The 21,770-nt window shown below is 37.7% G+C and overlaps 1 protein-coding gene across 5 annotated transcripts in view; it reads left to right on the forward strand.

Moving 5' to 3' along the window:
* Positions 1-21,770, forward strand: part of ETV1 (ETS variant transcription factor 1) — a 65,256-nt gene that overhangs the window by 19,819 nt on the left and 23,667 nt on the right. For all 5 annotated transcript variants that reach the window (XM_064676207.1, XM_064676228.1, XM_064676217.1 and 2 more), the window contains 3 exons: positions 13,480-13,609; positions 15,124-15,312; positions 18,387-18,634. In XM_064676207.1, coding sequence (XP_064532277.1) covers positions 13,480-13,609; positions 15,124-15,312; positions 18,387-18,634 — 567 coding nt within the window. The remainder of the gene's footprint in view (positions 1-13,479; positions 13,610-15,123; positions 15,313-18,386; positions 18,635-21,770) is intronic.

A 21,770-nucleotide genomic window follows, 5' to 3' on the forward strand; every position in this document is an offset into this window, starting at 1 on the left:
CTCTGGGCATCCGCAGAGACAGCAGACACCTTATGCAGACATCATTTAACTGTACAGGACCACTGTGAACCTGATGGTCGCCAGCAATCTGGCTTGTGGGTTTTTTTCCCCCTGTCTCCCCTATGGCCTTCCATCAGCGTGTCCTTGCTCAGCTAAGCTGACTTAGTTTCCACAGAGCCCCATCCTCGTTTGCTGCTTTTTTATTGCAGATTAAAGGCTTGGATTGCATGTGGAGGTTATCAGCTAATGAATAAACTTCAGTCATCCTGTCCTGTGATAAATCTCTCTCCTAGATCAAAGATGAAGCATGTAGACTTTTTTCTTTCAAATGGTAATTTCTTAAGGCTGTCAGATCACTTCTTAAGGTCTGTTTACATAAAAACAAAAACATTAAACATATTTTATTCAAAATGTTGAATTTTCAGTTTTGAAAAAGCCTTCTATTTCCTCCCTGAGGAAGCCTCCCCTCCTTCCTTCTGTGATGGTCCCATCCGTGGAAATACCGGTGATCCTCACATTGTAACTTTTAGTCACAGTATTTTCTTAACACTGCAGTTACTTAGTTTTTAAACAGGTAGTTGTTCAGTTAATTTCATCAGAAGTATGTGTATGTATTAGATCTTTTCAGTTCCAGTTGTGCTAAAGTATGCAGAAACTTCTTTCAGCTGTATTGTCACATGGAAACCAAATAAGGCAGACTGTAGGGTGTTTGTTTTGACACAAAACTGTTATTCTCCTAGAACTCCTTTCCATGCAGTGTTTTTGCAAAATGAGTTTTGTATTTCAGTAGTAGTCTAAATAATGATTTGAAAATCCATGAGCTCTGGAATGATGTAAAATAAGGCAGTCTGCAAGTTGAGTCCATCCATTTCTATTTATTATATATGTTTCTTTAGTTCAAATGTTTTTAAAAGTCTGTATAATTTTTTTGTCTTCTACTTGCTGCCTCAGCAACTGAAGATAGACATCAGGCTCTCCCATGGAGTGCCATGAAGTTTTCAAGGGGTATAGCAGGTAAAAAAAGGAGGAGAGAGTGACAGTCCTGTAAACATCAGTTAAGCTTTGAGGAGTCTGTGACACATTCCTGTCCAGTAGGACCAATATCGCTGTCCTCTGTAACCATAGAGGAAAAATAGTCCTTGTTTCAGGTGTTAAGTCGTTTTGATTTGGTCATGTGCGTTTCAGTACTAGGAAGTAATCACAGTGAAGCCATTTATAATCCGATAAATATGCACAAATGATTGCTAATTTTTTAAGTTTTAGAATTCATCAGTGTTTTTTCTAGGGATGATCTAAACCTAGTTTAAACTGATAAATGGAAAACTGATTACTTTTTCAGGGCGTGTGCTCGTCTTTTCCCTAACGAGGGACTCTTTTTTTTCCTTTCAATTATTCTTCATTTCTCCTTGTCTTCAATACGTTACTCTTCCCTGTTCCTGGATTATAGTTTGACCTTGATGAGGTAAATAGAGAAGTGAACTGTCTTGGTAAAGAATATATTCTTACGTATCTATTTATTCTATAAGCTGAGGATTATGCATGCTAGAAAAGAGTGAATCATTAGCAGCTTTATTTCTGGTTGTCTTTTTTTCCTGTGGCTGTTTATGAACTTATTCAGCAAGTGTGGTTGCCAGTAAGTTAATGTAGTGAAATATTTTTTAGCAATGACATTTACTGCGGAGTCCTGCAGTCACTGAAGAGGAAGGTTACTGACTGGCCAGGTTTTTGTCTTTAAATTTATATATTATGAGTTGTCATTAAGTACATTTGAAAAATTGTGTGTGCAAAAACAATTCCCAGTCTTCCTAATTTGATCCTTCTTGCTCAGATGTTGTTTCCTTTCTGCTTCTAATGTATACCTAAAAAAGATAAACAGTTTAATTCTTTTTTAATACTCTGTCTTCATGCTGAAACTGAATGCAATGTTTCCTTATTAACCATCTGTTAATAAAATTTCTCATGACCAAAGCACTAAGGGAAGTGGAGACAACAGGGACTTTTTAAAGTGTCGGTATTCAATAAAGACAAAGAGTTTCAAGGATTTGGGATTAGATTTGGGAACTGGTTTAATACAAGTCTGTGTATGCAGTGTATATTCAGTGTGTATATATACATATTCTGTATGTATATATATATACACATATATATCTCCATATATACATATGCATATAGAAAATATACCCACCATGTAATTGTCAGTCTTACTGATTGTATGCACATGTAAAATAATCATAAAACTTCAGGAACGCTTGGCTTCAGAAAACATGTGCTGTGGAGCATGTTTATTGGTAATGTACATTCAGCTGCAAGTCTCATATACAGTAAGAATGCTTCAAGTAGCAGCAGAAGCCTTAAATATCCGTGTTGAGAACCAGCACCTGGTTGCAGGTGGTCAGAATTCCACTGGCTCCAGAAAGAGCACTTTGCTAAGAGTCTTTGAAAATCGGCCTACTTAAATAAGTCCTGACTTTATGTTCCCAGACTAACCACTTCTGACAATGGCTTCTTTGTTTCCCTGTTGAATCAGTGATAAAAGTTGTGAGCTGAATTTTACTGTTGACTTATTTCAATGGCCCACACCTTCTCCAGTGGAGACTGCAGTTTTTGCGGTGGTTTTTGGTAGTGAACTAAAGATTCAGATTTCAGCCTTGCTTTAATGATTTGTAAACTAGGTGTGTCAGAGTTGCCTTACTGGTGAGCATTTGTGAAAATTGACCATTGAAGCATGAAGGACACATGTATTTAGAGTGGTGACAGTTTCTCTCTTCGCAAGATGTAAACAAACATCCCATTAGCTATGCTGAGTTAGTTTATACTTGTTTTATGAATGTATACATATTTTTATTGTTAAAGGCAAAATAAAATTAAAAATCATCTCAAAATGCAATTTCGGTCCTTTTACTTACTGTCATTGAGAGTTGCTAGAATAAAAACAAATTGTAAATAATCTTTTGAATTGGTTGTTTAATTCATGCTAGAGAGCGCTCAGTGTGTAGTACATTTCATTATTTATTAGCTTCTATGCTTTTGCATATTCTTGAGTAGCAAACTGACAGACAGGCACGATTATCCTTAAGGATAATTTTTTATTATGATGCTCTTTTATTATGAGTATATTCCTATTTTTATAGGGATGCATACTGAGCTTTTAAGACTGAGCTTCTACAAACTAGACTTCACCTTCTGACACCAGTCGTTTAGGTTATGGCAGAACCAGTGATTAAATCCAGTTTCATTCACATTTTGTCCAGCTGCAAGTATAAGATCAGTAACCTTCTCATCTATAGCTGGCTGTTAGCTCTTTGTGTGAATGCATCAGAAAAGAACAATAAAAAGATAATAATTAGATTGATGTAACTTGAAACTTTTCCGTAAGAGGGGAAATGAGGCAGAATCAGTTCCTGTTTGTTTTCTGCTGTGGGCATGTTCCCTAAATATCAAGTTGACGATACCTTTAAAACAATAACTAGAAGGAATACAAAATGGCTTATTTTAAAGTTTGTTGTTACTTCTAGCAAAAATACTTGTTATAATTTCCAAAGTTCTCTTCATAATTCTGATTTTACAAAACCTATTAAAATCCAGACCCCAAACCCTCAAACTGCAGATTTACCTGAAGTGGAAAGTGTGTATGTATGTGTGTGTGTATGTATGTGTGTAAAATGATGGGATATTATTGGATATTTTAGTAATGGAAGTTACATAGTGCTTAGCCATTACCTCTTAGAATTTAAATTAAATTTTGGAAATTGCTGCAAATGGAAATCCTGTCCTCAGAAAAGCACACAGACCCTGATTTAGTGGCCAGCTCTTCTCTTTGCATTTAACTTTATTGATAATTCCCAGGTAGGAATACAATTTAAGTTTTCTCCGAGGCTTGTTCTTACATTAAGACCTTGCTCTTTAGCAGAAGCTCTAAAGGTGGATTGCCTCTCCTTGCACCCTGCCTGGGAGCCTTTGGAGCCAGATACATTATCAGTAATAGTAGAAACTAATGCCCCTGATTTCCTCTCAGGATTTTAACAGGGAAGCTAATGCAGGTGAAGAGCAGCCCTGTTTCTCTGTGGGGTCCTGGGGGTTGCAGATCCAGTATAGAGGGATTAAAAATGGCTTTAGATATTTTTTTTTCTTCCCTCCCTGTAATCATCTTCAGCTATCCACGTGTTTTAGTTCAGTTGCTACAGAACTCAGCTGGTTTAATTTTATTAGGTTACCGCTTCCTGCTCCAGAGAGCACTAAGCCGCTGTTTATTTTGGGGGCAGGGGGAGAGGGAGAGCTCTTCGTCCTGCCTCACCTACTCCCCTCAGACATCAAAGTGAGCCAGTTCACTCCTCCTAGCTTAATCCTCCCTTTCTCCCTCCCACCAGTGTTCTGCAAATTTCCTTGTATTCTTCTCAGAGTTATCCAGTGTCCGTGGTATTTGTCAGCAGGTTCACTTTTGCCCTGGAGGTACTTGCTGTGAGGCAGAGACCCCCTGGAAGCACTTTCCACTCGACTGCCTGCAGCTGTGAGTCTCCTACAGCCGGACAGGTAACTGTCTGGAAAGGAAGGAGAGCACTACAGGAAGGGGACATAAATTGGAATAAAACAGTGCCTGTGACAGCATTTCTGTGAGATTGCTGCTCTTGGAGGCTAAGAAACTGTAGGTAACTGCAGCTCTTGCTGTATGAAAATACCTTCTAGACAATTGTTATTTGGCAAGTGGAAATCTTTTGGGGTGAAGGTGAAGAGGGATCAACTAACCAAAATAGTACCCAGATGTTTTTTTGCTTGGGGGTACCAGAGTAGAGACAGTGTTCTAATTCCATATGGCAGTTCAGCCAGTTAGTAGTGTCAGTTTAGGCCAAAGGACCTGCAGTGTCCTAACTAGGTGTTAACTAGCAGCCTCTAGAAAAGTTTGCCTTGGAATTGCTCTATCTTTGGGTTTACTTAATAGGTCATCTTTTATTGGTATTTACTGGAAGTTACTCCCCCCACTCCCCAGTCAGGTGGTTTACCCTTTTGAGCAGGCTTTTTAATTTTTGCTCTACTGAATGTACTTGTAGACTTCAATTTTCAACCGGCATGGTCTTTTTAAATGAGAAGCCAAGTGGCTACAAATATCTGAATTATCTCAGTGGTGCCTTCAGCACTTCCCAGTGTTAGAAAGCTGCAGGTGTACCCTCAGTAACTTTAATGAGCATTTCAAAAATTGCAACTGCACAGACAAGCAAATGAGGGATATCTTGACTAAAAAGGGGATTTATAGCAGTGAACCAATTATTAAGCTGTATGGGTGCAACCTCTAATATTGTGCTTCCTCTCCCACACTAACTGGGAACCCCTCCACCTCTCAGGGAGGCTGCATCTGTCATGGCAGGGGAGTCTTGGGTTAGCTGCCCAGAAATAGCTATATTGGCAAAATCTTTTAGTGTCTTAGCACGCAAGCTTTAGAAAAACACAGTTCATTTAAAGAGTGGCATTTATTTTCTTTTATAAAGAAGCATTTATAAGAATTTCTTTGCTGAACAGGAGCAGGAACATCATGTTTAGGAGTCAAATAAGCTGTCCTTTAGGGAAATGGCATATACCTGAACAAATGCCCTCATATAAACCTGCTTTATGGATAGTGATGTGAACCCTTCTCTGTTTTCTACTTCAACCTTTTTTTGGCCTCAGCTGCTGTTCTCAAAGGCTTTTTGTTAATGCCAGATCATAGTAAAGATAGGGAAAAATTATGGTGGACATACACAATTAACATAATATAGAGATGAACAGATGATTCAGTTAATTTAAAACTGATTTTCATTAATCCTTTTTTTTTGTCTTTTAGTCATTAATCTGTAATGCTTAAAAAAATAGGAAAGAAAAAAACATCTCTTGCTCCAAAGCAAGAGACAGTTATTTTAAAAAACAATGCTTGTTAAGGTGGATGCATTACTGTAGATCTTAAGGTCCAGAATTTCCTAATATCAACTGTAGGAAAATGTGCTGTTATTTTCCATCTTGAAATTCTGTGGTAGTAAACAATAATAAATTCCAGCTTTTTGCTGCAGTTCATTTTCACCTGCTTGCTACTTTTTCCTAATTCAAATTCAGAATCAATTTTTTTAATTCTCATGACATGTCATCTGAGAACAGTCCATGTAGACTTTGAGTACAAAATCCCACAATTTTGGACTGCCTTATTCACCCCCTGCCTCCTATGCCTCCCCACCCTCTGAGGATTGTAAAGACTATACTATTATGTAGCATTTGTGTGATGAAGTATTCAAGTAGACCTTTAATTGACATGCACAGAATTGTACGCTTTAGTCTGGAAGAGAAAATAAGCAATTTGCTTTATTTTGTAGCACGAGTTCTAAATGTTATTAAAGTGCATTTGTAGTTGCATATTTTCCAGTAAAGGTGACAGATTACTTCAAAGCTGGTATTTTCTTTTTGTTAAACAAGGTTCTCAAATAGATCCATCGTGCCCACGTATTCTATTCTTGCCAGTTGGCTTTGAAAGCTGGTGCTTGGGCTCATCGTTCAGAACTAGCTTCCAAAAAATGAGGTCCCATGCTGTTTCTATCTATTGAGCTGGTAGGGGCTGGAAGGATCTGATCTGAAGCCAAGGCAAAGACTGAATTGATGGAATCATATATAGCAGGTTTGCCAAGTACTGCCCAGTCATGAAGTTCTGCTTTCTGGGAAAGAGCACTGACACAAGGAGTGGCAGAGCTATCCTGAGATTTCCTTCTGTGGACTTAGAGTCAGTCTGCTAGAAAGAACTAGCTTTTTATTGCATGCATTTTCACACATTTATGTGTTGTTCCTTTCTTCTGCATGATACTTCCCCATTTTCTCCTCAGTTGTACATATTCACTGGAAGAGGGAAAAGCTTTCTGCCCTTTACTACTGTATTACACATATTTTCACCAATGTAAGGTGTCATTGCAGAGGCATGCTTGGACGTTCAGTATGCTTACTTTCATTTGACTCAGTGTGCGCACACACACATATCCAAACACACACAGACTGTTTCAGGTGGATAGTCACCATTTGGTGAGTCTAGATAGAGACCAGTTGTCCTTAGGGTTGAATTCTGCATCTTAAAGGAGTTCTAGTTTTCTAGATGCAAACATAAAATGGAGAATAATATCAAGATCATGCACTTCTTCAGAATGGTACTTGACAGAAATGACAGTGAAAGCTCAGGTCTCTTGTCTATGTTCAGTTTTTATATAAACTGCCAGGATAGTCTCTGAAACCACAGTGATGATACATATCTGTGTGTCAGATATCCAGTTTGTCACCAGCTTCTTCTGATATCTGGCAGAGAGCAGGACCTAAATGAAATCCAGTTGACTGGAGCTCAGCTAAGATCTGATAGAGTTGACTTTGATAGATCAAATGGTTGAAGAACTTGGTGGAGTCTGTGTAGATGTAATCTGTTCAGCCACTTTTAAATCAGTCCACGGTCTTCAAGTGTTGCTCATTTTTGCAGCTGTTGTAGTGGTCAGAAACAAAAGGTTTTTTCCTATTATCTAGACAAGAGATTGACTAGGGTGAAAACAATTGCAGATCCTGTCTATGCCTGCAGCATCCATGCTTCTGTCTTCAGCTGTTGCAGTCATCTGTATGTGTAGGATTGTAATTCAAAATCATTGGGAAGAGTTTAGCTGAAAAGACTTGGTTACCAGCTTTACTGTCTTTCCATCCTGCTATCTCTCTTCATCTATTACTTCTCCAACTTGATGTTTTTATTTCAGTTTTTGTTAGTAAACTAGGCTGCATGCCACATTCAGCTGCAGCAGCAATAACCTCTGGAGTATGAATGAATGGTCAGCTGTGTTGAGTACCTGCCTTTGCTAATTTCTCCTGAGCATCCCAAAGTTACCAGTAAAATTTCTCATAGTAATATATAGTGGAATGAAATGGAAAGAGGACCGCTTTGGCATCTAGATGTCTTTGATCAGATGCCTGTTAAATGGTTGAAATTCAGAGTGCAGCTTCCTACAAAGGTCTAAAGCTCAAATCATAATGATCTGGAAATAAATAATCAATAAATGCAGAAGGCTGTTGTTTCATAAATTAAATGCACATTTTTGAAACCTCTTCAGAAAATACATATAAAGCCTGGCATTTCCAACTAGAAGGTTATCTAGAAATTTAGTTTTATAGCTCATGGCATCAGATATGCAAATACCTATACTGAACGTATGGATCGAACATTAAGTAACTCTTGCAAAAATAGAGCATTTAAGGCCTCATATGAACCCACAATGTTGTGTTTGGATTTTTTAAAAATGTCTACTGATAAGAGCACCTGGGTCATTGCTATCACCAAAGAGGAAAACTAGCATTTTACAATCCTTGACGAACCGTTCAATAATTTGTTCATTTGAAAGTAGATTTTTTTTTTCTTATTAATGACTACCTGTTGTATTTACAGCATAAATAATTTGTTTGAATCATCAGGTGAGTGCTGTTAAGTTATAGCGAGTGAGGAAAATTGCAAAAACACGAATTAGGGTCCCTGTCCTTAAGTGTATTTCAGTTTGCATTTTGATAGCAGTTTAGAAATGTTATCGCCTGCTTTGTCACAGACATAATTCACATCTTTCTTCAGGCACTGTAAACAAGAGAAATGGTTTAATGGCTCCATAAAAGGCACTCTGTGCTGATAGCTGAGATTAGACCCTTTAGTAATGGATTTTTGTGTGTTGGGGGAAGGGGAGGGCTTGCCAGAGGTAAATGTACTGGAAAAGAATCTTGGAGAGACTCTGATGTATCTGAAATGCCTGCTGTATTTCAGTGTATATTGAGAGATAGATTTAAAGTGTGACAATGTTGGCTTTATCAGTACAGGGGCCTTCTCTTCTTGCTGTTGAAATTTTACCAAGTACTATCTTGGGTCACCTCAGTCAGTCTAGCACCTGGAGTTGTATTGGTATTAGCTTAAGTATTTTTACATCTCCTGTCTCTTCATCTTGCTGTTGAAAAAATCAAATCCCCTATATGCAAATGTATTCAAGAAATCTCTCAAAACTTACATTGCCTATTAATGTGCCAATGGATGATAAGAATGAGTTTATTTACAATATTAGGTTTAGAGGGTGATTTGAGAGCATAAATGTGAAAAGCAGTTCAGAAACAGCATGTTTAGGCTATGACTTTTTGTGACTTCCCAGTTACTTCCTTTTCACTGCAGGTAATTCTACTACATTCACAAATTTAATATTACCTAGGATACATCAGAGTTCACTAGCACAAGCAAGGTGTGGTATCAGCTGCTGTCAACTGATTTTATGCCATATAGGAAATGCTCTTGATCTACAAGTGTTGATAATAAGACATCTTTGTCTCTTTGGTCAGTGGAACCAAGATTGTCATTAGCCAATGTCATTGAATTACCAATACCATTTCATGGCTTTTAAAAATATGTTTAAATCCATTCTTCTTCAGAAAATAAAATCAGATTTTACTTTGTGTTCTGGGCAGAAGTCTGAAGTTTGAAATTTATAAAATAACTTTTTGTTGGAAGGAGAAATTACTTGCAATTTCACGTAAAATATTCAGTTCTGTCTGTACAAAAGTGGTACCTTTCCTGTTTCTCAGGCTAGAAGGTACACATATCAGATTCCTCTGAGACAAACCAGTTCCTCCTTTAATTTTAGAGTTCTTAAAAAAATTATTCTTCATTTAAGTCTTAAACTGGATGTTGTTATGAACAAAATGTTTTGGGATTAGGCTGTTGACAGATAGCAATGGAGAACAACACTGCTAAAGGAAGGGTAGCAAGTTTCACCCTGTGTTTTTGCGCGTTCTATGTAAGTTTACTTTGTGATGAAATCATTGCTTTGTATAAAATATAGGTCTGTACAACAGCACATTATGTGTAATATTCAAGCCCTTTTACTATCCAGATATTTATACAAAGAGAATATGCATGCAGTAATGTATTATACCTTCATGAATTTGCTACAGATGGTAGCAGTCCTTCTGCTTCCCTTATATCTGTGTGTTGGCTTCAGAGGAACTCCAGACAGGGTCTGTGGGTCGAGTCCTTTCTGATACTGATAAGCCTGACTTTCCCCAGTAGCTGAGGTGTTGAAGCCATTCATCTAAATACACGTTGTAAGATTGTTTGCCTTTCAAGTTTGGAGGTAGTTATCTGTAAGTAATCACTCGGGATGAAATCTTGGCCTTTGGTCACTTCTTAATAAGATCATTAGTAAGGCAGAGTGCCCTTACTTTAATAGGGTTGAGACTCTGTTCTAAGGTTAAGTAAAATGAATTTGCCATCAGGAAGAAAGAAGTGATGAGGAGCTGGTTGTTTAAAATGTCATTTTGTTAATTTGAATGTGTTGGTAGCTTGGTATGCTGCACTAAGATTAGATTGTATAAATAAGCAACACTGCTCTCCTTAAAAGAAAGTGGATTGAAAACATAATATAAAATCCAGTTTAGCAAAACAGTGTATGTTTAAAATCTGCTTTAATAGATGCACTGTAGAATGAGTGTCACACTAAAATGAAAAGTGACGGGTGGAGGGTTTTCAGTGATGATACAAGAACTGCTTTGAACATTTGAAATTTTATTGTTGGAATAAGTCTGTCATCTTCAGCCACACTTAAGATTGTTTGAAAGGTTGAGTAGCCTTCAAGAAAGACCCCCAAAAATGCAGTAAGTATTTTTATCAGGCTATCTTTTTTCCTTTTTGCCTCTAAAAGTGTACACTTAAGGAGTTACAGATAAAGCTTAGCTTGGTGACTGTGTCAGGGGACTGCCCGAGGAAGGCTTTAAATTTTACAGCTACATTATCTTTCTGGCCGTAGTTAAGATAAAGATCTAATATAAAATCACTTTGGACTGTAATGCTTTCCCTAAATGAAATGAAGGTGTTAACCTACTTGATTTGATACACTTTACCCTCGCTTATAAAGCTGGGAGAAAGGTGAGGTAAACTCTAATTAAAACTACAGCACTGATGCCTTCTAGCACTGTGCCCTGTACCTTGCTAGGACTGTACAGTAAGCAAAATAAAACGTACCTCGCAGTAGAGGCAGCAGGCTGGAGCCGTGTTCAGTGAAAGTAATTTAATTAGTGTTGATCATGACTCCAGATGATGGTGATTTGATAAGGAATAATTTAGTACTTAACAGCCTTTTACATGCACCAACTCCATGTGGGAAGGTAAAGCAAATTGCACAAAATGAATGTGCTGCTTTCACTTGTGCCTGTGCCAGTGAGCTGGAAAACTGCCTGTTAGCAGACGTTCAGGCTCTCAGCGCTGTGATGAAATACCCAGCCAGTTCTCCGCACAGGGCTGTGGTGTGGGAGTCTCTGTACTCCCGTTATTTAAAAATAAATAAGGGAAGTAATTTTTCATAACAGATTAACTCTGAGGAAGTAGCAAAGTAAAAATAAAAAAAAATAAATAAAAAAAATAGAGCAGCATGTGGCCTTTGTGCAAATATGTGATACTGGCCTTAAAAAAGAGTCTTTTTGCATTTTTGTTTTAATTTTCTGATTCAAGTCAAAAAGATTGCCTACCTTTGCATCAGAACCACTGTCCCAGAGTTGTGGAGCCCACCATACACATTTAATGTGTGGTGTATGTTACTTGACCAAGACATGCAAAGGAGAGTCAGCAGTAAAAGTTCACTAGCAACGTCCTGGAACAAACTGCTGGATGTCAGCCTGCTTTGCGATTACAGTGGAAAGCTGACTGGGCTGTATTTTGCCATATTTTTCCATATTTGAGAATATTTTTTCAAGAAGTTCATGTGGTCTTTTTTTTAGTGGAAATTCAGTTTTATTCAGGAAGAATTCTTTTCTTGTGATGTTCATCACTTCTCATCTCTGTTTCCTAAGTTACTGTGGTGTGAGTATGCATTTGCGTACCTGTTTTACTGTCTGCTTCTCCTTTCTAATCTTTCCAATAACTCACTACTATCCACCAAATATAATAGCTGAATAGCAGTTTTAGAGAGAATTCTTGTAAGTTTTATGAAAATATGTGTCAAAATAACAGTGTTATGTTGCAGATCTCTCAGCTGAAAGGCAGTAGTAGAAGCTGTCATATAATAGGATATGAGAGCATCTGTTTGGGAATGAGTTCTGTGAACATTGCCCAACCATGAGAAAACCCATGACAAGAGTCTGGAATCCAGATCTTACAATGCCAGAATTTATTGATTCTGATGCTCACTTCTTACACAGTGTTTCATTTATCTCCCCACCGGACACAGGCATGTGTATGCAGGTGCATTAGTATCAGAAAATATACAGTCTGTATCAAATTGTCCTTCCTAAGTTCAGGTGCGAGAGAAAAGGGCAAGATGCTACTTGACAGTATATAATAATGGCCTGATTTTGTGCTGAGATTCTCTGTCAGGAACTGAGTTTTCATGGAGATGCAAGTGTCTGTATCAGTCTAGAATGTGATGTTCAAACTATGGTGTTTTGGTGACATCAAAAATCAGTGATAAAATTGATCTCCGAATTCTAGGCATCTCAGAGTTCAAAAATTTATTTTCAACCTCATTTTATTTAAAACTTAACACATGTGTTTTCAGGCTCTTACATATCTGTCTTTTAGTCCTTTGTCCTCCTAGCCACTTAGGTTTGTCAGTGTCAGGTGAACTTTGAATTTTCTTCTGCTTTAATTTTGGTTAAGGTTGGATATGAGAGGAGGAAAGTTGTCTGGCTAAAACTAATTTGCTGATTAACCTTGTCTTTACCTTTGGCCTTTTTATTAATACAGACCAACTTGTGCTTCTAATTAATGCTGAATTTCTGTCACATCCCCTCTGGATTTTTTTTTTTAGTTTTTAAAAAATATGATTATTTTTTTTTCAATTTGTGTCTCTGTCACATCTACTACTGACTTTGATGAAGCTAGGATTTTGTCTTGTGTATTTCTAAGAAAAACTACTGAAGCCATTTCTTCTGAAAATTTTTTCAGATGTTACTTATAATTAAAGGCACATGTAATCATCCACTTTCAAGAGTTCCACTGCAAATTTTCAGGCATTTTGTGAGACAAAAAAGATTCCTGATATTTTACTTAAGGCTGATATATGAGAAATTTATTTTGTAGTCACTTGTGTGGCATTTTTTAAAGTGAATTATGATTGCATTTATAGCTAAAAGCTACCTCACTGATATTACTTAGAAACATTTGGTGCCTGGGAAGTATTTTGCTTCTGACAACATTTACAGTAGTTAAGCCAAATATAAGTGGGCTGTTATTTTCCTGCTAATGAGATGGGATGCTGGCCATCATTCTATTAAACAGTAAAAGTGAAAATAGCCAATGCAAAGGATCTCTGATGTCTGTTTTTCAGTTGACACCCAAAGAAATATTTGAAGTGTTTATTTTCTATATTGTTTTTAGTATTACAATGGTTTAATTAATTATGTGTTTAATTAGAAGTGTCTAGCTTATTTGAGAGAGCTAATTGTTAATATTGTACTTGGGTTTTAATTACATTTTCTTTCTCTTTCCAGTGGCTTTTCATGGTCTCCCTGTGAAAATCAAGAAGGAACCCCATAGCCCATGTTCGGAACTTGGCTCCACTTGCAGTCAAGAGCAGCCATTCAAGTTCAGTTATGGGGAAAAGTGCCTGTACAATGTCAGGTAAAGCAATCCAGGAGCATGTTTGCAGTGAGAACTGCTGATTTGAATGAGGAATGACTAAAGAGTAATAAAACCATAATAGAGATCTTATAAAACTTACCTCTTCAGCAGATAACAGACTGATGAGATAATGCATTTAGCTGATGAACACTGATGGATTTGTTTACAGTTGTATCAAACACTTACATAATCATTTTAAAGCAGTGTTTTTCATCAAAATGCATATTCTCCATTCCTCCTCCGTGGGACATAGCCAGAGTTTAAAAACCCAGGGTGCAAGCGTGAAATAAAAGGAAGGAGTGTCTTGTTTTCTGCAAGTTGTAGTGAAAGTACTTTCAAAATGCATTAGGCATATTAGGATAGAGAGATCTGTGTAACAGGCGAGAGACTGGCAGGTCTGAGCATCACATTAGGTATTTGACAAGTTTTGCACATGTTGCATGTGTATATTCATGAGTGATTACAATTCCAAACAGTATTTCATTAGGCTCTGCATCTTTGGTATTTATTCAAAAGCAAGTTGTCTTATTTTATAGGCATAGATATTAAAAGCTTTTTTTATATATAGGTGGTGGAGGGGCTTGTTACCTCTTCATTCTTTATTGACTTTCTTTTGGTTGCATTTTCATGTCACTCTTTCCTTTAGTGTCAGCAGTGAAGGATTTCTTATTGACATACCTACAAAACTGTTAGCACTTAAAGCGTTTACATTTAACTTTCTGGATATGAAGAGGGAAAAAAAAAAAGAAAAAGAGTGGCACCTCTGCCAGTCATAAAGGAGTGATTTTGGTTTAAAACTCAAATTAATCCACTGATGGATTTGATGGACGCTAGAGAACCTGACATAGGAAATGATGCAAGCTTGTGCTTACTACATGCCTAATGTCTGCATTTTTCCTGTTTAGAAAGAGGGATGATCGAAGTGTTCTCAAGTCCATTACTGGTTTGAGACACCTTTAAAAATAGCATCTGTGTATTTGTGGGACCAGCAGTTTATTTTTGAGAGAGAGGAGTAAAAAAACCCCGTCGGTAGAGGCTGCTGACATCCTAGTGTGGGTAGCTAAGCCAGCATACCATTGTTTTTCTAGGTCAGATCCCTTCCCTCTAGCTGTATTGTTTTACTGTCTCACTTTGTGTTTTGTGCAAGCTTTAAAAAAAAAGTCTTGGCAGGCGGTGCCAGCTCTTTGTGCTCTGGTCCAGGTGCTTCTACTTTTTGTATACTTCCTGTTAGAATGTCACTGTAAGACTGAATCTTTTAAAAATACATTTCTTTGCCCCAGAGAAGAAAATGCTGTGCTGAAACACTTGTCTCTAGCATGATTTGTTGTGTGCTCTTCTCAGTGTAAAGTAGAGAATTCCTCTGCTCCATACTGGTTAATAAGTTAATTGTAATGAAAAGCTTATAAATGTTACACTTGGGGGGATTTTTTCTGGATGTAGATGCTATGTTGTTTTTTGGTTGTTTTTATTCTGAAGCAATAACCTGACTTGCTTTTCCCTTGCCTTACTAATAGTGCCTATGATCAGAAACCACAAGTGGGAATGAGGCCCTCCAACCCGCCGACGCCATCCAGCACTCCTGTGTCACCGCTGCACCATGCCTCCCCAAACTCAGCTCAGACTCCTAAACCTGACCGGGTTTTCCCTACCCATCTCCCTCCATCCCAGTCCATTCAAGACAACAGCTTCCCTATGGACCACAGGTAAAACATGAAACGTGAGGGACCCATGCAGCTGTTTATTGCATGAACCTGTTTTTGTCTGCTCTGTTGTGTGATTACTCTTGAACATTTAAAATTCCAGCGGTGTGTAAAGATATATACATATATGGTGAGAAGCTCAACTTACCTTTTAAACATTATCAAATTAAGAAAGACTTGAAAAGAAAATCAGTTGTTGGAAGTGTGATTTGCATGCTTCTGCTCTAATAAAGGCTGTTACCTCCAGGGATTTGTGCAGATCACATCTGAAGGAGGTTGCTAAGGTTAATATTGCTGTTTTGTGCTCTGCTGAGATAGCTTTAAATACCACCCAAGGTTCTCTACAAACTCTTCTGGAGGTGAAGAAACACTGAATAGACCCCTTCAGCTGCCATAGTCACCATCATCTCTTCGGCTGTGGACTGTGATCTAAGCACGCAGACCCCCAGTGAAGCCAGGCAGCAGTTTTGATTACAGGATGATGGATAAATGTGTTTCTGTATATACACCAAAGTCAAGCTGACAGGAGACTGAAATCTCCAGAAGCTAAATAGGTTATGTGGAGAGAGCAGTAGTAAGATTTTTCAGATGACAGAAAATCTTGTTTTTTAAAGGAAGTTGTAAAGAGAATACTGAACCTGTATGTCAGCCCTAACTTGAGTATTTGTAGATATTTGTATACATCTTAGTGTAATTTCTGTACCCATAACACTTGCCCTGCACAAGCTTTGTAGGCTCTTTACAAGATTTCTGCTTTACTCCACCCCACCTCACCTCTGTCTTTGATATTCATGTTCTTTAGGGCATTTTGCACAAATGCTTCCCTTCTGTAATAGAACATCACGTGTTCTTGTGAAGTCCAAAATTGCTGACTCAAGCAAAAAAAAAATTATTTTTCTCCTTTTTTTAAAAAGTACAATTGCAGTGGAAGGTATTTTCCCCCATTTTCTTATTTATTTTGAATCTTGTGTTTGAAGCAAACATAGAATCATAGAATAGAAACATGTACTTTATATTTTCATGAAATTCAAATCTTCCTGATTTACAGGGTGATATGCTACTTCAATGAGTGTATTTAGAAAATGTCATTTAAACAAATGACTTACCTATGTGAATTCATATGTGAATCTATAACTCAGGGCACATTTCTTTGGAACATGTATTGGTGGCATAAGATAGCATTAGTATCTAGTCCATATAGCCCATACATCTTCATACAGAGCATGAGTGTATGAATGATAAGTGGTCCTAACAAGTACCAACAGGAAACAAATCCACTTGTATAAACAAATGGCTTGATTCCATACAAAGCTTCCAGTACAACAAGTATTATTAACTTCCTTTGAGGCTTTGTGAGTGAGCCTGTTTCTTATTTTATCTTCAAGTTGCAATTTTCTGATTCACTCCTTGACAGTTCTTAATGATAATTTCTGCTTCTTTTTTTGGCTAATGAAAAAAGGAAAAGAGGGAAATGAATGCAGTGCCAGTCAGCCTAACTGTTTCATAATACATTTGAGTTTCTAAGTTTATTTTCTGCAGGTGTAGGTGGAATTGCAAAACCCAATGTAGCAGTGCAGTACTCCTATTGCAAAAATTATATTATTTACAGCAACATTTCGAAAATAAATTTTGTCTCCACTACTACATTGTAATAGTTTCTATCTCTGTAGTTCCCACAGTATTTGTAATTAAACTATGAGAGCAAACATTTGTCAGACCAAGTTAGAGCAGTATTATGACAGATGGTAGTAGAGTTTAAATTGTTTCAGAAACATATACTACCTATGAGTTGATAGCCAAGGGTTGTATTGCTTATGCAATCAAACCCCTGCATTGTTCCTCACTCACAGAGTTTTCTCTAAAAGTCTGGTTTCACTTGCATGAACCGAAGTTGGCTCAAATTCAAAGTCCAGAAAACTCAGGAACGATAAGGTCTTCATTTTTTTCAGTGTGACAGTGAGAAGCTTCCAGAGAAAGGCACAGGTTACTTTTTTTTTATTTTAAGTGTATTTTGTTTACAATATGCTATAACAGGAGTAGTAAGCAGTTTCTTGCAAGAATGTTGCTCTGCTGTTGGTTAGTGCAGACACAGTATTACTACAGTGGTGGTTACTACTGTGGTAATCTGCAAGAAGACTTCATGTGGTTCATCAGGGCATGGTGGGAAAATAGCATCCTTGTATTCTTCTGTATGCTTCTGAACCTGCAGACATCCAAGTGATTACATTTCAGGCCTTTTCGGTAGGGTAGATGGGATTTAGGGAAGAAACAACAAGCACAGGTTCTTCATTTCATTGCATGTAAATGAAGTTAATTTAAAACTGAATTATCTGAGTTTATGCCTACTGAAGAGCATTTGGGAGTAGTGAATGGCAGTGTGGCTTGTATGGATTACTACTTTCATGTAGAAATGACTAACGGAAAAAGTTAAGGCAGGAGGGTAATTCTTTCTCTTGGCAGAAATTTGTACCCTTTCCTCTTCCTGGGATGCTGACGTTCCCTTCCCATTACAGCTGAAGTGCAGTGCCAACCTTGCCAGGTAGATCTCTCGTGGCACTATCCCTGAGAGGACAGAACAGTGGACTTTTACCCTGGAATGTTTCCAAATGTTAGAGCAGACAATACTCTATTCAAAATGTGTTTATTGTGGTCAGGAATGGTTTTTGTATAACAGTAAAATGGGTAAGAATAAATTAGAGTACCAGCAATATGTTGGTAACACTTGTGAAAGAGCAGAAAACTCTACCTACGCCTCCTTCGTGTTATTGTGGTAGAATGTCAGTCTTTCTACTGATTTGCAGCTGGTGCATTTCCTGTTTGTCTCTTCTGTTGAGAGAAGATAATGAAAGCAAAGAGGATGTGGTGGGAACAGGTCTTAGAGCTGGTATTAATAGGTGGGATTCTTGTTTCTTTGCTTGTTCCTGTTCTGCCATGCAAGTGATCCTGATGGGAGCACTTGGCATGATCGTAAGCAAAATGTTTGTTACTGAGAAAGTGTTGCAGCCACTAATAATGACCATTTGGGAAATGAAATGTAGCTCAAGTCCTTTACATGACCTCTCTAACTTGTGTCCTAGATTTCGCCGCCAGCTCTCTGAACCTTGCAATTCTTTCCCACCTTTGCCTCCAATGCCAAGGGAAGGACGTCCAATATATCAGCGCCAGATGTCTGAACCAAACATCCCTTTCCCGCCTCAAGGTTTTAAGCAGGAGTACCACGATCCAGTTTATGAACACAACGCTATGGTTGGCAGTGCAGCCAGTCAAAATTTCCCCCCTCCTCTGATGATTAAACAGGAACCTAGGGATTTTGCATATGATTCAGGTAGGTGAGACTCTCCTTTAGTTCTGCATAGTAAAGGAATAAATGAGTCCAAGCCAGTGCTATTGATATTTTGGTTGTATGACTTGAAACTTGGTCTTTTGATGCTTAAGTCTCACAAATTTTGTCTGAGCTAGCTTAAAAAGTAGTAAGATTGCTACGTAGTACCATGTGACTTGTGCCACCATTGCTTGCTCTTTAAAGGATTTCATTTTCTAGAACTCTTATGTCCAGAAAGTGCACAGGTTAAAGAAGCTGGAGAAGAAAGTCAAGGGTACAAAACTGAGCTTTGTTAAGAGGGAACTTGTTCTGTACTATCTTGTCTCTGACCTCTGAATTTGTGTGCTTCATTTTACAAGCTCTTTCATTTGTCTGCCAGAAAGAGAGGACTCTCTCCTCTTGCTTGCTTTACTTTAAATCAGGAGGAACTCCACTGAAGTGGGGTTTATACAGCTATAAAACCAATGAGGGAGAAGAACCGGCCAAATTGGTGTCAGCTTCTCAGTTTGTGCATACTGCTGTGTTTTGTGGAGGTACATAATCTGTGATGCCGGGTTGCTGATGTAGAGAATACACTGTTGCTATTAATAATGTTTATTATGATTGCGCTTATAAGGCAACTGGAATGGAGCCTTATTGCTCTACAGGCAGTACAAAACAGAGGAAGGTAGTGGCAGAGCCTGCTTTCAATAACTTCTGATCAAAATAGAAAAGATAAGCAATAGAAAGGATAGAAAAATAAATCAAGGGAATAACATTGTAAATGTTTGACACGATTTAAACATAATATTTATATTATGCTTGGGAAAAGAGAGAGAATTAGGGACGCAAAAAATGAGTTTAGTAATGAGTACCAAGTAACAAGGAGAAGAAAACTGGAAAGAAGGAAGCTACAAAACTAGAATGGAGAAATTAAAACACATAGAAGTGGGCTAGGTGAGGTAAATAGTTACCTCTATGGTAACTATTGGTATGGAGCCAAGACAATGCGATCAAAACATGTTTTTCAGTTTTAGTGTGATTTCTGCAGCTCCTCTTCAGTTTCTGCCTCTGTCCTGCTTCGTGTATGCCACACTGTTGAAAAGGAGGGATTTCAGCATGTCCCAGCCATGTTTCTGGAGGAGGATAGATTGCTTTCGTACACATGCATGCTGAGTTGTGCAGTGGGAATGGGTGCCCCTGTCTGCCTTTTGTCTGACTCCCTCTTGTTTTGGGTGCTGCTGTACACCCGGGGCTCTCCTGCTGGTTCAGCCTCTGGCAAGATGCTTTTGCAGTTAATTTCCCAAAGGCTACATGGCAGCTGAGTTGAAGTCTCCTTTGAAATTTTAGCTCCTGACAAACTATCTTGCAATTTGATACAGTGTAGAACGGTTTTTTTATTGTCTTTACATTAATGCTAATACAAAATACCCCACTAAATAATGTTAAATTAGCTACAGAAAAGTGCTTGTTATAGAGTTGATCTTGATTTTAGAACAGGGGAATTTGGACAGTAGAGATGCTTTTTGCTTTCATAATCTTGACAAGCAAAGAACCAGTCCTTAGGTAAATTTGAGTTAGGCTTATGCAGGAAAGGGACCAGGGCTAAAATACTTCTCCAAGTTTAAATGTAAGACAGGACAAAAAGGAGTTCACATTACAAGGATCAGATCTAGAACTCAACCTATTCATTGATGAAGGATCTGAGATATGTGGCTTTGACAGTTGTGTATCTCTGATCTTACAGAGCAGCATGGAAGAGACTGCCTAGTTAATGTGGCAGTGGATAATAACTGGGGACTGGAGTTTCAGGCACTGCCAGTCCCTTGCAACCTTCACGAGCATTGTTACTTGTTATGCTAAATTAAAGGCAAAAAAAAGGCCCTTTAAACATGCTTCATATTTGGCTTGGAAGTAGGATCTTCTTATTGCATACTATTACTTTAAATCTGGGTTGGCTGCTAGCATTCATCTTTCTTTGGAATATTCTTTTTGGAAGAAAACCAGTAAATTTAATTCTGAAAGGAAGATGTACAAACTTTTATCCACTCCTGTCATGCCTGGTTTTTTTGTGCCATCAAGAACAACAATTCCACTTTATAGTAATGATGTTCAAGCAAAATTGTTGTTTCTTCTGTAGATGAATGATTAGTTTTTAAAAATGTAATAGCTGTGTAACAAGTGGTCATGAAAAATTAATCTGTTGGTATCAGGAAGTACTTTTATTGGCCTCAGAATCACTGCATTTAAGTTGACACATCTGTACACTCCATAAATTGCAGTCAACAACTGTGGTCTGTTGATATTTTGTCTTGTTACCATCTGTTCTCTAGGAACCATCATTTTCCATCCTTGCTAAGAGTACATTAAATAACCCCTTAGGAAACATAATGTATTTGACACTGAATCATTGATTTCATTTTTCACCTATGGATGTTCAGAGAAGGAGGAATGCCTTGGTGAAAAGTCTTTTTTTGCATGGTATTTTATTGCAGCTCAGATAAAAATATAGAAACATATTTAAAAAGTTCATTGTAATGCACCAAGATGTTCCATTTGGGATGTTTTTGAAACAGCCTCATAAAAGTTTGTTGTTTTTGTGCACTATTCTTTTATACTTTGAGGGAAGCTGGTGAATGAAAACTCTATTAAAACATGACATTAATTATGACATGGGAAATGGCAGATCAATTAGTTGTAATTGTAATTGCAGGTATGTAATTTCTACTGCAGAATGTTTGAGATAATGGATAAAGAAAAATGTCAACAGAGTCGAGTCTCTTCCTTTTCTATCCACACTTCTAGAAGTCACAGTGCATCATGTATGTTCAATCAGACATTTTCTGCCACAGTTGGTGGTTTTTTTTTCATGGCTGACGGTTGGATATATTTAGTACTTAGGAGTATATCTAGCAACTTTATGCACAAAGATGCAGCCAAGGACGTATTTGAGATTTTGCATCATTAATGAATATACTCCAAAAAGCTTCCCAAAATCTTTGTTTACAAGGCCTAATAGTGGGCATTCCTGTACAGCTAGCACTTCTAGAATTCGATAATGTATTCAGGTACTTAAATAAAAAGGCCAAATTTGATATACTTAGTCTATTCTGGGCTTTATTTTTAAGCAGGATCTTCACAGGCTTGATCCTTCCTACAT

The sequence above is a fragment of the Pseudopipra pipra genome, chromosome 1 (genome assembly GCF_036250125.1).
Source record: "Pseudopipra pipra isolate bDixPip1 chromosome 1, bDixPip1.hap1, whole genome shotgun sequence".
NCBI classification, from domain to species: Eukaryota; Metazoa; Chordata; class Aves; order Passeriformes; family Pipridae; genus Pseudopipra; species Pseudopipra pipra.